Source organism: Dipodomys spectabilis, unplaced genomic scaffold (genome assembly GCF_019054845.1).
Source record: "Dipodomys spectabilis isolate Male_0828 unplaced genomic scaffold, ASM1905484v1 ptg000331l, whole genome shotgun sequence".
Taxonomy (NCBI): domain Eukaryota; kingdom Metazoa; phylum Chordata; class Mammalia; order Rodentia; family Heteromyidae; genus Dipodomys; species Dipodomys spectabilis.
The window spans coordinates 523,978-536,480 of NW_024871008.1; the positions used below are offsets into that span (position 1 = coordinate 523,978).

A 12,503-nucleotide genomic window follows, 5' to 3' on the forward strand; every position below is an offset into this window, starting at 1 on the left:
CTAAACCAGTGCCAGCTGTGGAATTGATTTCTTTTTTTTTTGGGTCCGGACATGGGGCCTGAACTCTGGGCCTGGGTGCTGTCCCTCAGCTCTTCAGCTCAAGGCAAATGTTCTACCACTTGAGCTACAGCGCCACTTCCGGTTTCTGGTGGTTTATTGGAGATAGGAGTCTCACGGTCTCTCCTGCCTGGGCTGGCTTTGAACCGCGATCCTCAGATCTCAGCCTCCTGAGTAGCTAGGATTACAGGCGTGAGCCACCAGCGCCCAGCACTGGAATTGATTTCTGAGGAGGCCTTTCAACTATGTCTTCTTGGGTCTTTTCATTTGCATAGCTTCTGATGTTTCTTCCTCTTCTTATAAAGATGCTAGTCTTTTTTTTGTTGTTGTTGTTACTCATGGGGCCTGAACTCTGGGCCTGGGCGCTATCCCTCAGCTCTTCAGCTCAAGGCAAATGTTCTACCACTTGAGCCACAGTGCCACTTCCGGTTTTCCGGTGATTAATTGGAGATAAGAGTGTCCTGGACTTTCCTGCCTGGTTTGGCTTTGAACCTCAATCCTCAGGTCTCAGCCTCCTGAGCAGCTAGGTTTACAGATGTGAACCACTGGCGCCTGGCTTACCACACCCTTTCTAGCCACCTCTTCCAAGAACCTTTGTGTGCCCAGATGCCAGAGCTCACCAGGCCCTGTCTTTCTGAGCCTTTAAAGAGCCTCAGTTGCATAGGCATAACTGAAGCATAGACACCCATTTGGAAATATGCCAGAGAAACAACCAATGCTAAGACTTCAGTCCAGTTCTCCAGTCTCCTATTATTGGACAAGTTGGTCTGGGCACAGAAGATCAGTGCCTGACCTGCCTTGGGGAGGAAGTTAGGGCCAGCATACGTGGGGGCTGGCCACATGGGCAAGGGCCAGAGCGTATGCTCTGCCACATCACATAGGATGTTCAGTCTGTAACAAATGCACTGAAGGCCTCGGCATATCTGATTGTCAGCTGAGTCGCTGGGCTTCCTTGCTGGGATAGACACTCTCCCTCTTGTTCCCGTAGGTACCACATGGAGTGTTTGGATCCTCCCCTTCAAGAAGTGCCTGTGGATGAGTGGTTCTGTCCAGAGTGTGCTGCCCCTGGTGGTGTCCCTGCCAGTGGTAATGTGCTGCCTTACCCCAGAGTGCCCGAAGTCCCAGAGAAGGGCCTTGGGTCAGAGTCTGGTGTGGTAGGGAATGACCTTGGCTTCTGTTATGATGGGGCTTTGACTGGGAGCTAGAGGAACTTGACCTCTGGAGGCAGTCATGAGTCATCAGATTGGGACTTCTAGTCCGCAAGGTCTGGAGCATTTGACTTCTGCTCACACGACCCAGGCAGTCATCCTACATGAGTGATGCTGTGATACACAGGACGTGAGCCCCAGCAGCTCAGGGTTCTCTTTTCCTAAGATATAGTTCCTGTAAGCGAAGAAGAGGTCTCCCAGCTGCTGGCCGATGTGGTGCCCACCACTGGCAGATTGCGGCCTCATACAGGCAGGACCCGAGCCATTGCCAGGACGCGGCAGAGCGAGAGAGTGAGGGCCACTGTGAACCGGAACCGGATCTCCACTGCCAGTAGGGTGCAGGTAGGCGGCCAACACCAGGCCTGTTCTGACCAGAGAGGTCTCAGTGCTGTGAGTACTGGATTGAAGAGCTATCACTGTGCCATAGAAGTTCAGGTCTACAGAGCGCCTGTGTGCCACACCCAGCGTAGCCTGGTGAGCGGGCATGTGAGTACACCTTACGTGTGCCAGGTCAGCCTAGCAAGCTCTCCGAGCCAGAAGCTCGGGTTCTGACCCAGAGAACATGGTCCCTCCTGTAGCCCAGCGCCCCTGCACTGGCTCTCTGACCCACGGAGGGTGGTCCCTCTTGTGTCCAGGAGGTTGCAAGCTGGCTCTCACACTTTTAAGGCTTGCAAGTGAACCTTCCTCACAAACAAGTCCTGGTATTGAAGGTTCCATCTCCATCGCTGCTACTCTGTGGACTAGGGCACCTGGTAGTTCTTTTCTGAGGTTCCCGTGGGCAGCAGAGCGATACTATGGCCTGAGTGCCAAGTAGATTAGAGAGACTGCGGTCCTGTCTCCCCCACAGCATTCCCACCTGAGTCCTGGTGATACCCCTCTAGCTCCTCCCTCCCTCCCTGGGTCTGCTGCCTTCACCAAGGCCACATGGCTGGCTCCTGCTCCCATCTGCCTTCTTCCTCCACTTGGAACTCTTGATCGATGCCTAACCCTCACAGCCTATTCTTCCCCCTGACTCTCGTGAAGCTGAGGGAGGTGATACAGGCCTAAGGCTTCTGTGGGCCATACTCAGAGCTCTGAGCAGGTGTCTGTGGTGGCACTGTCCCCTTAACATGGTCCTTCTTGATGTTCCCTCCCCCACAAGAAATGAAGGGTAGTCTTCACTGCACTCACCCACTGACGCCTGCTGTTGCTTGTGTGCAGCACGTGCCCAGGTACCTCATGTCTTCTCTGCTGGATGAGACAATTGAGGCCGTCGCAACTGGTCTGAGCACTGCTGTGTACCAGCGCCCTCTGACGCCACGCACTTCTGTTAAACGGAAAAGGAAGACCGGTAAGCCTGGCACGGTGGATGCTCCTCCCACCGGCATTTCTGCCCTGGAGTCCAGGAATGTGGTCACCACCATTTTCTCCTCTGCAACTTTAGTTGCTCAGTCAAAAATACAGGCAGTTCTTCATATCTGTGTTTCTCATTCATAAACTCCTCCATCTGTGGATCCAAAATGTTTGGAGAAACAGTCCCATCTATGTTGAATACATACAGCCTTTGCTTTTGTCATTCCCTGAATAACATAGTATTTTGTATAGTATGTTAGGTATTACAAAGAAACTGTAGCTGATTTAAACTATGTGCAAGTACCGTATACTACTTTATAGAAGACTTGAGCATCAGTAGATTTTATGATTTTTGAGGTCCTGAACTTTTTTTTGTTGTTGGTTTTGGGGCCTGAATGCTGGGCCTGGGCACTGTCTCAGAGCTCTTTAGCTCAAAGTGAGCACTCTACCACTTCTAGCTTCTTCTGCTTATGTGGTGCTGAGGAATTGAACCCAGGGCCTCATGCACACAAGGCAAGCGCTCCACCACTGAGCCACCTTCCCATCCCATGACCTCCTTTCTGTAGGCCTGTCCTCTTTTCTTTTTGGTGCCAGTCCTGGGGCTTAGTTAGGATTTTTAACCTCAGAACAAACTTGTGGATACAAATATACTGGCCAGGGCTGGGAAGGTGGCTCAGTGGTAGAGTACTTGCCTTGCATGCATGAGGCCCTAGGTTCAATTCCTCAGCACCACATAAGTAAAAAGAAAAAAGCCGGAAGTGGCGCTGTGGCTCAAGTGGTAAAGCGCTAGCCTTGAGCTGAAGACCTGAGGGACAGCACCCAGGCCCAGAGTTCAGGCCCCACTACCGGACCCAAAAAAAACAAAACAAAACAAAAAACAAATACACTGGCCAAACCTTGAATGTTATACTCCTTTCTGACTTGCCTGGAATTCTACCTCTGCTGATTCCTGGAGATTAAATCTTCCAATACAAAAGTCTCCTAAAATGAAGGTTCACGCAGACCTCTTTTTTCTTTTTCTTTTTTTGCTCATGACTAGCACTCTACCACTTGAGCCACAGCTCCATTTATGTCTTTTTTGGTAGTTACAGTAATTGGAGATTAGAGTCTTAGGACTCTTTTGCCCTGGGCTGGCTTCAGACCGTGATCCTCAGATCTTGACCTCCGGCATAGCTAGGATTATAGGCATGAGGCACTAGCACCCGTCTGAGTGTGGGTTTCTTTTTTCTATTTTTTTTTTTTTTTTTTGGTTGTTCCTGGGGCTTGAACTCTGGGCCTGGGTGCTGTCCCTCAGCTCTTCAGCTCAAGGCGAGCGCTCTACCACTTGAGCTACAGCCCACTTCCGGTTTTCTGGTGGTTTATTCGAGATAGGAGTCTCATGGTCTTTCCTGCTCGGGCTGGCTTTGAACCGCCATCCTCAGATCAGCCTCCTGAGTAGCTAGGATTACAGGCGTGAGCCACCAGCGCCCGGCTCTTTTTTATTATTAAAAATTTTTCTTGTAAAGATGATGTACAGAGGGCTTCCATTTATATATGTCAAGCAATAAATACGTTTTCTTTTTAACAGTGTGCCACCCCCCTCCCTCATTCTCCCGGTTTTTCCCCCTCTTGATTTTCCTCTCCTCCCTCCCCCCATGTTTTAAATATATATTTTTGTTTTGTAATCATGTAAAAGCTTTTAAAGTCAGATCTTGGTTGGCATCAGTAACTCACTTCTGTAATCCTAGCTACTCAAGAGGCTGAAATTTAAGGATCAAGATTTGAAGCTAGGGGCTGGGAAGTTGGCTTAGTGGTAGAGTGCTTGCCTTGCATGCATAAGGCCCTGGGTTCAATTCCTCAGTATCACATAAGCAGAAAAAAGCCAGAAGTGGCGCTGTGGCTCAAGTGGTAGAGCGCTAAAAAAAAAAAAAAAAAAAAAAAAAGACTTGAATCTACTCTAGGCAGACACATCCAAGAGACTTTTTTTTTTCTTTTCTTTTCTTTTTTTTTTTTTTTATTGTTGGTCATGGGACCTGAACTCTAGACCTGGGCGCTGCCCCTCAGCTCTTCAACTCAAGGCTAGTGCTCTACAACTTGAGCCACAGCTCCACTTCCGGCTTTTTCTGCTTATGTGGTGCTGAGGAATCAAACCCAGGGCCTCATGCATGCAAGGCAAGCACTCTACCACTGAGCCATCTTCCCAGCTCCCAAAGAGACTTTTATCTCCACTTAACCAACTAAAGGAAGTGGGGACATAACTCAAGTAGCTAACCATGAGCAGAAAAAGCTGATAAATCAAGATTGTGAGGCCTTGAATTCAAGGCTCAGTACCAGCATACATAAAAGAAACAAGTCAAGTCTTCTCAGAACTACTCAGAAGTCAGATCCCATCCTTACTTGCCACTTGTTTCCCCCATCTCAAAATGTTTATGGTTTATTTCTCATTTAAAAGTCTAGGACACCGGGCGCTGGTGGCTCACACCTGTCATCCTAGCTACTCAGAAGGCTGAGACCTGAGGATCACAGTTCAAAGCCAGCCTGAGCAGGAAAGTCCATGAGACTCTTACCTCCAGTTAATTACCAGAAAACCAGAATTGACACTGTGGCTCAAAGGGGTAGAGCACTAGCCTTGAGCTAAAGAGCTGAGGGACAATGCCCAGGCCCAGAGTTCAAGATCCACAACCTACAAAAAAAGAAGTCCAGGCCATAGCTAGCAGTGGTAAAGCCTCTGCATCCCAAGCATAAGAGCTTGTCAAGCCCCAGCACTGCCCCCGAAAAGTCTAACCTGGCACTTGGAGTCTTGTAGTACCCCAATCTTTTACCTGCTCCCTGGGTTCTGTGCTTTCAGGGCCTTGCACATAGTGGAACATAAGAGTCTAACATTTTTTTAGGGAGACGGAAGAAGGTACTGGGAAGAAAGAAAACCCAGTCTAGATCATCAGTGAAAAGTAAGAATGGACGTGTAAGAGCCAAGAAACGCCAATACCACGTGAAAAAGAGAAAGGGGAAAAAGACAAAGGTAAGAACCTGCAGTGGTTTTCAGACGTGGTGGCTTAACTCCTATGGGTCTCGCCGCAGACAACATCAGAGTACTTCTCTCTGCAGCTACTCTGCAGTCCTGAGAACAGTCAGCTTCTCCTGGGGCAGAAGTCAAAAGCAGGATAGGGAATGCCTCCAGTCCCCTGAAGCCAGATACACTGAGGGGTGTGTACAGGATATACAGGGGTTGTAGGATAACCCCTGGGACCCGTTTGGGCAGAGAGAAGTCACATTCACGCGGTGTCTGCTTGGTCTGGGCAGCTGGCTCATGGTGTCTGGGATGGGAGCAGGTGGGTATGGACAGGAGGCAAGCCCTCTATGCAGAGGACTCTTGTTCACAAGCAGCCCAGAGCCCCAGCAGCCTGGGCCATAGCCATTAACTGGTGGAGATACTTTCCTGCCAGCTCTTGCCTAGTAGAAGGTAGAAGTAGGCAAAAGTGTGTGGTGTCTTTGCCCCACATACCTGGTTCACCTGCTGTCAGAGCTTGGGGGGATAGTGATGGCAGGGATATGCTCAGACCTTTGCCCATAGGTTGTACCCTCGTTGTTCGCTGGATAGCCTCATGCTGTCACTGGGCCCCTCCTAGCTATTGTCCTTACATAGATCCCTGGGCTGTCACAGAGCATATTTCTTACATAACACAAAGCTGAATCACAACCATTAGCCAAGTTTTTGCCACATCTTTTTCTGGATCTATATCATTTTTTAAAGTTATTTGTGTTTTTTCATTTGTTTCTGTCTGTCGTGAGACTTGAACGCAGGGCCTGGGTGCTGTCCCTGAGCTTTTTTGCTCAACGCTAGCACTCTACCTCTTTGAGACAGAGTCTCACGGACTTTCTTGCCCTGGCGAGCTTTGAACTGCACAGATCTCAGCCTCCTGAGTATATAGGATTATAGGCATGAGCCACCAGCACCCATTTTAGGTTTTTTTTTGTGGTGGTCATGGGGTCTGAACTAAGGGCCTAGGCGCTATCCCTGAATGCTTTTGCTCAAGGCTAGAGATCTATCACTTTGGGCACTACCTCCAGTTTTCTGGTGGAGATAAGAATCTCATGGATTTTTTTTGCCTGGGCTGGCTTTGAACCAGCATTCTCAAATCTCAGCTTCGTGAGTAGCTAGGATTATAAGCATGAGCCACCAGCACCAGGGTAGATTTTATTCTTTTTATTTGTTTATTTTTTGTAGCATTGAAGGTTGGGCTCAGGGCCTTGAACTTGCTAGAGAGGCCTTCTACCCTGGGTCATATCTTCACCTTGGTTGGTTATTGTTGTTGTTTTTGGTTCTAGTCCTGGGGCTTGAACTCAGGGCCTGTGTGTCAGGGCCTGGGTGCCGTTGCTGATCTTTTTTCTTTTCTTTTTTTCCAGTTCTGGGGCTGGTGAACTTAGGGCCTGGACACTGTCCCTGAGCTTCTTACTATTTTTTTTTTTTTTTGGGGGGGGGGGTCCGGTTGTGGGGCCTGAACTCTGAGCCTGGGCGCTGTCCCTCAGCTCTTCAGCTCAAGGCTAGTGCTCTACCACTTGAGCCACAGTGCCACGTCCAGCTTTTTTCTTTTTGCTTATGTGGTGCTGAGGAATCGAACCCAGGGCCTCAGGCTTGCAAGGCAAGGGCTCTACCACTGAGCCACCTTCCCAGCCCTCCCTGAGCTTCTTTTGCTCAAGGCTAGCACTCTATCACTTGAGCTACAATGCCACTTCTGGCTTTTTCTTTGTATGTGGTACTGAAGGAATTCTTGCATGCTAGGCAAGCACTCTGCCACCACTAAGCCACATTCCCAGCCCTCACGGATTTTGTTTAAGGATAGTACTCTACCACTTGGGCCACATCTCCACTTCTGGCCTTTTGGTAGTTGGAGATCAGTCTCCCTCAGTCCTTCTTTTTATTTTATTTTTTTGTCCTGTCCTGGAGCCTGGCCTCTGTCCTTGAGCTTTTTTTGTTCACTGTATCACTTGAGCTACAGCTCCACTTCTGGCTTTTCTTTTCTTTTTTTTTTGTCAGTTGTGGGGCCTGAACTCTGGGCCTGGGCGCTGTCCCTCAGTTCTTCAGCTCAAGGCTAGCGCTCTACCACTGGAGCCACAGCGCCACTTCCGGCTTTTTCTGCTTATGTGGTGCTGGGGAATCGAACCCAGGGCCTCATGCATGGGAGGCAGGCACTCTACCACTGAGCCGCCTTCCCAGCCCTCCCTGAGCTTCTTTTGCTCAAGGCAAGCGCTCTACCACCGAGCCACCTTCCCAGCCCTCCCTGAGCTTCTTTTGCTCAAGGCAAGCGCTCTACCACTGAGCCACCTTCCCAGCCCTCCCTGAGCTTCTTTTGCTCAAGGCAAGCGCTCTACCACCGAGCCGCCTTCCCAGCCCGACTTGTGGCTTTTTTTTGATAGTTCAGTAGAGATTGTCATAGACTTTTCTGCTTGGGCTGGCTTTAAGCCACGATCCTCAGCTCTCAGCCTCCCCAGTAGCTAGCATAATAGACATGAGCCACCACTTCCAACCTACGTGTCATTCTTGCTCATTAGTTATTCCTTTCTGTTGCTTCTGTTCAGAGTGACGTCACAGCTCGCGCTCGTATAGCACGGACGCTGGGTCTCCGCAGGCCTGTGCGTGGCACCTGCGTGCCATCAGTGTACAAGCCAGTAGACCCCTCGCTGGGGCTAATGCGAGCAGATATCGGAGCAGCTTCCCTGTCCCTGTTTGGAGACCCCTACGAGCTGGACCCCTTTGACAGGTGACTACACAGATGACTCTGACAGGGGCACCAGCTCCCGTCACCCTTGGACCTGGAGGGTGTGGGCCTGGCGTTCTCTAGATCTCTCTCAGATTTGTTTAACCCCTGCTGGCGCCGAGCTGGCGCCCCTCCCTTTGACATGTGCTCCTTCCCAGCAGTGAAGAGCCCTCCGCCGAGCCCCCTTCCCCTCTGAGTGTCAAGAGGAGGGCGCTGTCCCGCTCGGCCCTGCAGTCTCACCAGCCCGTGGCTAGGCCTGTCTCTATGGGACTTCCCAGGTATGTGGCACTCGGAGCGTGTGGGAGGGCCGAGCAGGGGCCATGGCCACATTGCTGGGCTCTCTCTGTGGTCGCCCCTTGGCTCTGGAATGTTTGAGGTCAGCACCATGCTGCATCAGGGCCTGAGAAGCCCCTGGCAGAAGAGGAATGGGGCCTCCGCCAAGGCAGGAGTCCTGGTGGTCCACACTCACCAACTCTAGAGACCACTTCCTGCCAGGCCGGGTGCCGATGGCACACGCCTGTCATCCTAGCTACTCAGGAGGCTGAGATCTGAGGATCTTGGTTCAAAGCCAGCCTGGGCAGGAAAGGCTATGAGACGCTTATCTCCAATGAGCCACCAGAAAACCAGAAGTGGTGCTGTGGCTCAAGTGGTAGAGCACTCGCCTTGAGCTGAGGGACAGCACCCAGGCCCAGAGTTCAAGCCCCACAACTAACCAAAAAGAAAAAAAGTTTTCCTGCCAGCTCTTGTCCTGGTAGTAAACAGGGGCAGGCATAAGTGTCAGAGCTGTGGAGGGGTTGGTCTCAGGAATCTCCCTGGGTCTGCCCATAGGAGACAGGTCCCTGCCGTGGCCCCAGAGCCTGGTGTGGAGGAAGCCCCGGTCCCTGACCTTCTGGGGAGCATCCTGTCTGGCCAGAGCCTTCTGATGATGAGCAGCGCTGATGTCATCATCCACCGGGACGGCTCTCTCAGTGCCAAGAGGGCAGGTAAGCACCTTGGGTTGTCACCCCTTCCTTTCAGCTCTGGGAGGGGAGACCCACTTTCTCCAGAGGCAGGCATGTCAGCCCAACTTCTCAGGCTCTGCTGTGAGTGTGAACCAGAGAGCTGAGGGCCGGGAGCCTACGGAGCTTAAACACAAGGCAGTTGTCACGTCAGAGCACTGTGGAGTGGAGCTCGGTGAGAGTGGCATGTCTGTGGTTCCTCACGACCCCACCCCCATGGCTGGCCCAGTGCAGCTGCAGAACACATCCTACCCCACAGTTGCACCTCTGCAAAGCAGCAGCAACAGAAGTAGCAGTGGGGTGAGGAGTAGGAGGGAACGGCAGGGGCACATCTGCAAGCAGACAGGACAGGAACGAGGTGAAATGATTGCCATCTGATCTTCTTGTTGTTCAGCTCCCGTGTCCCTTCAGCGCACCATTGTAGCTCCATCTGGAAGGGAGGACGCGGCGAGAGCCAGGGATGCTGATGCTGTGCAGCCTGGCACGCCACCGTCAGGGTGCGCAGCCGGCGGACTCACCACCAGTGGCCAGCCACAGAGCTCTGGCCTAAGCTGCTGGGGCAGGTCGGCCCTGCATCGCAGCCCTGCCCACACAGTGGGGGCACCTGTGAGGCCGGGCTCATCTGCAATCCCTGTGTCAGGCCACGCCCAGAAGCCACCAAACCAGAGTGGACCTAGACAGAGTGGCAAACTCTGCCTTAATGGCACCAGTGCACAGGTCTTGCCTCTTGTTTCTGCCTCGTCTAATATCTCTACCGGTCATTCGAACCCTCCATCTAGAAGCACAACCCTTGGACATACCCCAAAAGTAGTTCCCAGGAGAGCCAATATCTCAGAGCTGCCCAGGATACCAAAGATCCAAAGGGACAGCAGTGGCAGCAGACGGGACCCGGCCCGAGGTCAGAGCATCGAGATCCCCAGCACGTGCATCAGTCGCCTGACAGGTAGAGAGGGCCCAGGGCAGCCAGGGCGAAACAGGGCAGAGAGCAAGCCAAGCAGCAGGGCCCCCCAGGAGCCCAGTTCACAAATGGGCAGCTCCCGTTCCCACGGAAGCTTGGCCCCACTGGGGGCTTCAAGAGGGAAGGGCGTTGGGTCGACCTTCGAGAGCTTCCGGATCAATATCCCAGGAAACACCGCACACTGTAACCAGGTGTCTAGCCCTGGCTTCTGTAATACATTCCGGCCTGTGGACAGCAAGGTGCAGAAGAAGGAGAATCCTTCCCCTCTCTTCTCCATCAAAAAGACAAAGCAGCTCAAGAGTGAGATATACGACCCCTTTGACCCCACTGGCTCTGACTCAAGCCCTCGAAGCAGCAGCCCTGAGAGTCTTGGCCCCAGCCTCCTGCCATCTGAGATCACAAGGACCATCTCCATCCATAGCCCTAAGGCTCCCCCGTGCCAGGCTGTGCGCTGTGTCACCTCCTACAGGGTAGATAGCGTCTTCGGGAGTGAACCAGAGCCAGACCCGCCTGGAGAGTCCACATCTGGCACACTCAAGTTCCAGAGCGAGGGCCCTACCCAGGGGGCCTCTTACATGGAAAGAGAAGGGCTAGATGAGGATCCCACAGAGCGTCGGAGTCCAGCCCTGCGGACGCAGCGGTCCTCCCTGGCAGACCCCTGGGACGACGACGATGGAGTGTCCTGTGGCCCCTTCTTTGGCTCCGAGGAGCGGACGGTGACTTGTGTGACTGTCCTGGAACCAGATGCTACGCCCAGCCCCCCTGTGCGGCAGGTGACCACCCACAGGGTTGTGGAGCTGCGGGCCCCGTCGCGCTCCCCGTCCACTTGCAGTTCCCGAGGTGGGAAGAAGGCCAAGAGAAAGAGGTCGGCCAGGGAGCACCGGAGGATGCGCTCCAGTACCCGTTCTGGCTCCAGGGACAGGACTTCGCACTCAGCATCACCTGTGGCTGAGGAGCATGCCAGGAGGCACCGGGCCAAGGCCAAGGGCCGAAGATCTTCCAGTGACCGTGCCAGCAGCCAGGAGAAAGCAAAGAGGAAGAAGGCCAAGGACAGGGATAAAGAGTGGAGGCGGGGCTCTCGGGGCCGGAGCCGGAGGCAGTCCCAGTCCCGCTCTGTGAGCCCCAGCAGCTCCTCTGAGCGCAGGAGGAAGAGAAGGCGTCGCTCAGGGTCCAGGCCTCGTGGGAGGGAGTGCTCCCCTCCCAGCAGCCTCGAGAGGACCCGGAGGCACAAGCACCAGCAAGAGCGCAGCCGAGAGCGAGCCGATAAGAAGGAGAGCTCATCCCGGTCTCAAGAGAGGAGGCGGTGGAGATCGCCATCGCCCGGCTCGGAGCACAGGGCTCGGCAGCCTCGTCCGCACGAGAAGCCGCCTCGTTCCCCGGAGAGGAAGGACACTGGGAGGGAGGCTTCTCCCGCCCCCACTCCACAGCAGGATGGAGACCACCCGGAAATACTGCCGGCCGCAGCAGGAGTGGGTACCTTGCCAGAAGTGGTGCTGGCTGACCCGGACCCCTCTGCGGCGCCCCCTGCCCTGGAGGTGCCAGCCGAATGCCCACTGGAGGATGTGGATTATGGTGACTCTGTGGAGGCGGGCCACGTCTTTGAGGATTTTTCAAACGAAGCCATCTTTATCCAGCTTGATGACATGAGCTCACCACCTTCCCCTGAAAGCACCGACTCCTCCCCAGAGCGAGACCTTCCACCAAATCCTGCCCTGCCCCTGGCCAGCCAGCTGCATGATACCACCCTGGCAGCCATCCAGAGGGAGGTGTCCCTCATCCATGATGGCCTCTCACAGCCCACACCACCACCAGAGGGCCCCCCAGAACAGTGTCCACTCAGGCAGGGTGTGGCAGAGACGCTTGCCCCCACTCCCAGTGCCCTGGGTGTGGCCCCTGAGGTGAAGGAGGGTACCCCCTCACAGAATGAGGGGGCTTGTGAGGTGGTCAGGCCCGAGGACGCTGTGGCACAGGCCCCGCTTTTGCGGTCCAGAGCTCTGGTGAAGAGAGTCACCTGGAACCTACAAGAGGCAGAAGGCGGCGTCCCAGCCCCGGACAGAGCCCCACGTGAGTAGGCACTTGAAGAGGCGGGGGCGGGGGCATCACTGCAGTCTGTGGGGGAGGCAGACACCCCTAGAGCCTCTTGCTACCCCTGGCTCTTTTTTTTTTTGGTCGGTCATGGTGTCTGAACTCTGGGCCTGGGCGCTGTCCCTCAGCT

At 53.6% G+C, this 12,503-nt stretch overlaps 1 protein-coding gene across 4 annotated transcripts in view; it reads left to right on the plus strand.

The window, feature by feature from the left end:
- The window catches only part of Phrf1 (PHD and ring finger domains 1), a 29,172-nt gene that overhangs the window by 13,349 nt on the left and 3,320 nt on the right, over positions 1-12,503 (plus strand). For 2 of the 4 annotated variants that reach the window (XM_042665558.1, XM_042665560.1), the window contains exons 7-14: positions 1,046-1,143; positions 1,432-1,607; positions 2,466-2,595; positions 5,468-5,595; positions 8,154-8,335; positions 8,491-8,610; positions 9,161-9,315; positions 9,725-12,352. In XM_042665558.1, coding sequence (XP_042521492.1) covers positions 1,046-1,143; positions 1,432-1,607; positions 2,466-2,595; positions 5,468-5,595; positions 8,154-8,335; positions 8,491-8,610; positions 9,161-9,315; positions 9,725-12,352 — 3,617 coding nt within the window. The remainder of the gene's footprint in view (positions 1-1,045; positions 1,144-1,431; positions 1,608-2,465; positions 2,596-5,467; positions 5,596-8,153; positions 8,336-8,490; positions 8,611-9,160; positions 9,316-9,724; positions 12,353-12,503) is intronic. The other 2 variants (XM_042665559.1, XM_042665561.1) reach the window with 1 other exon arrangement.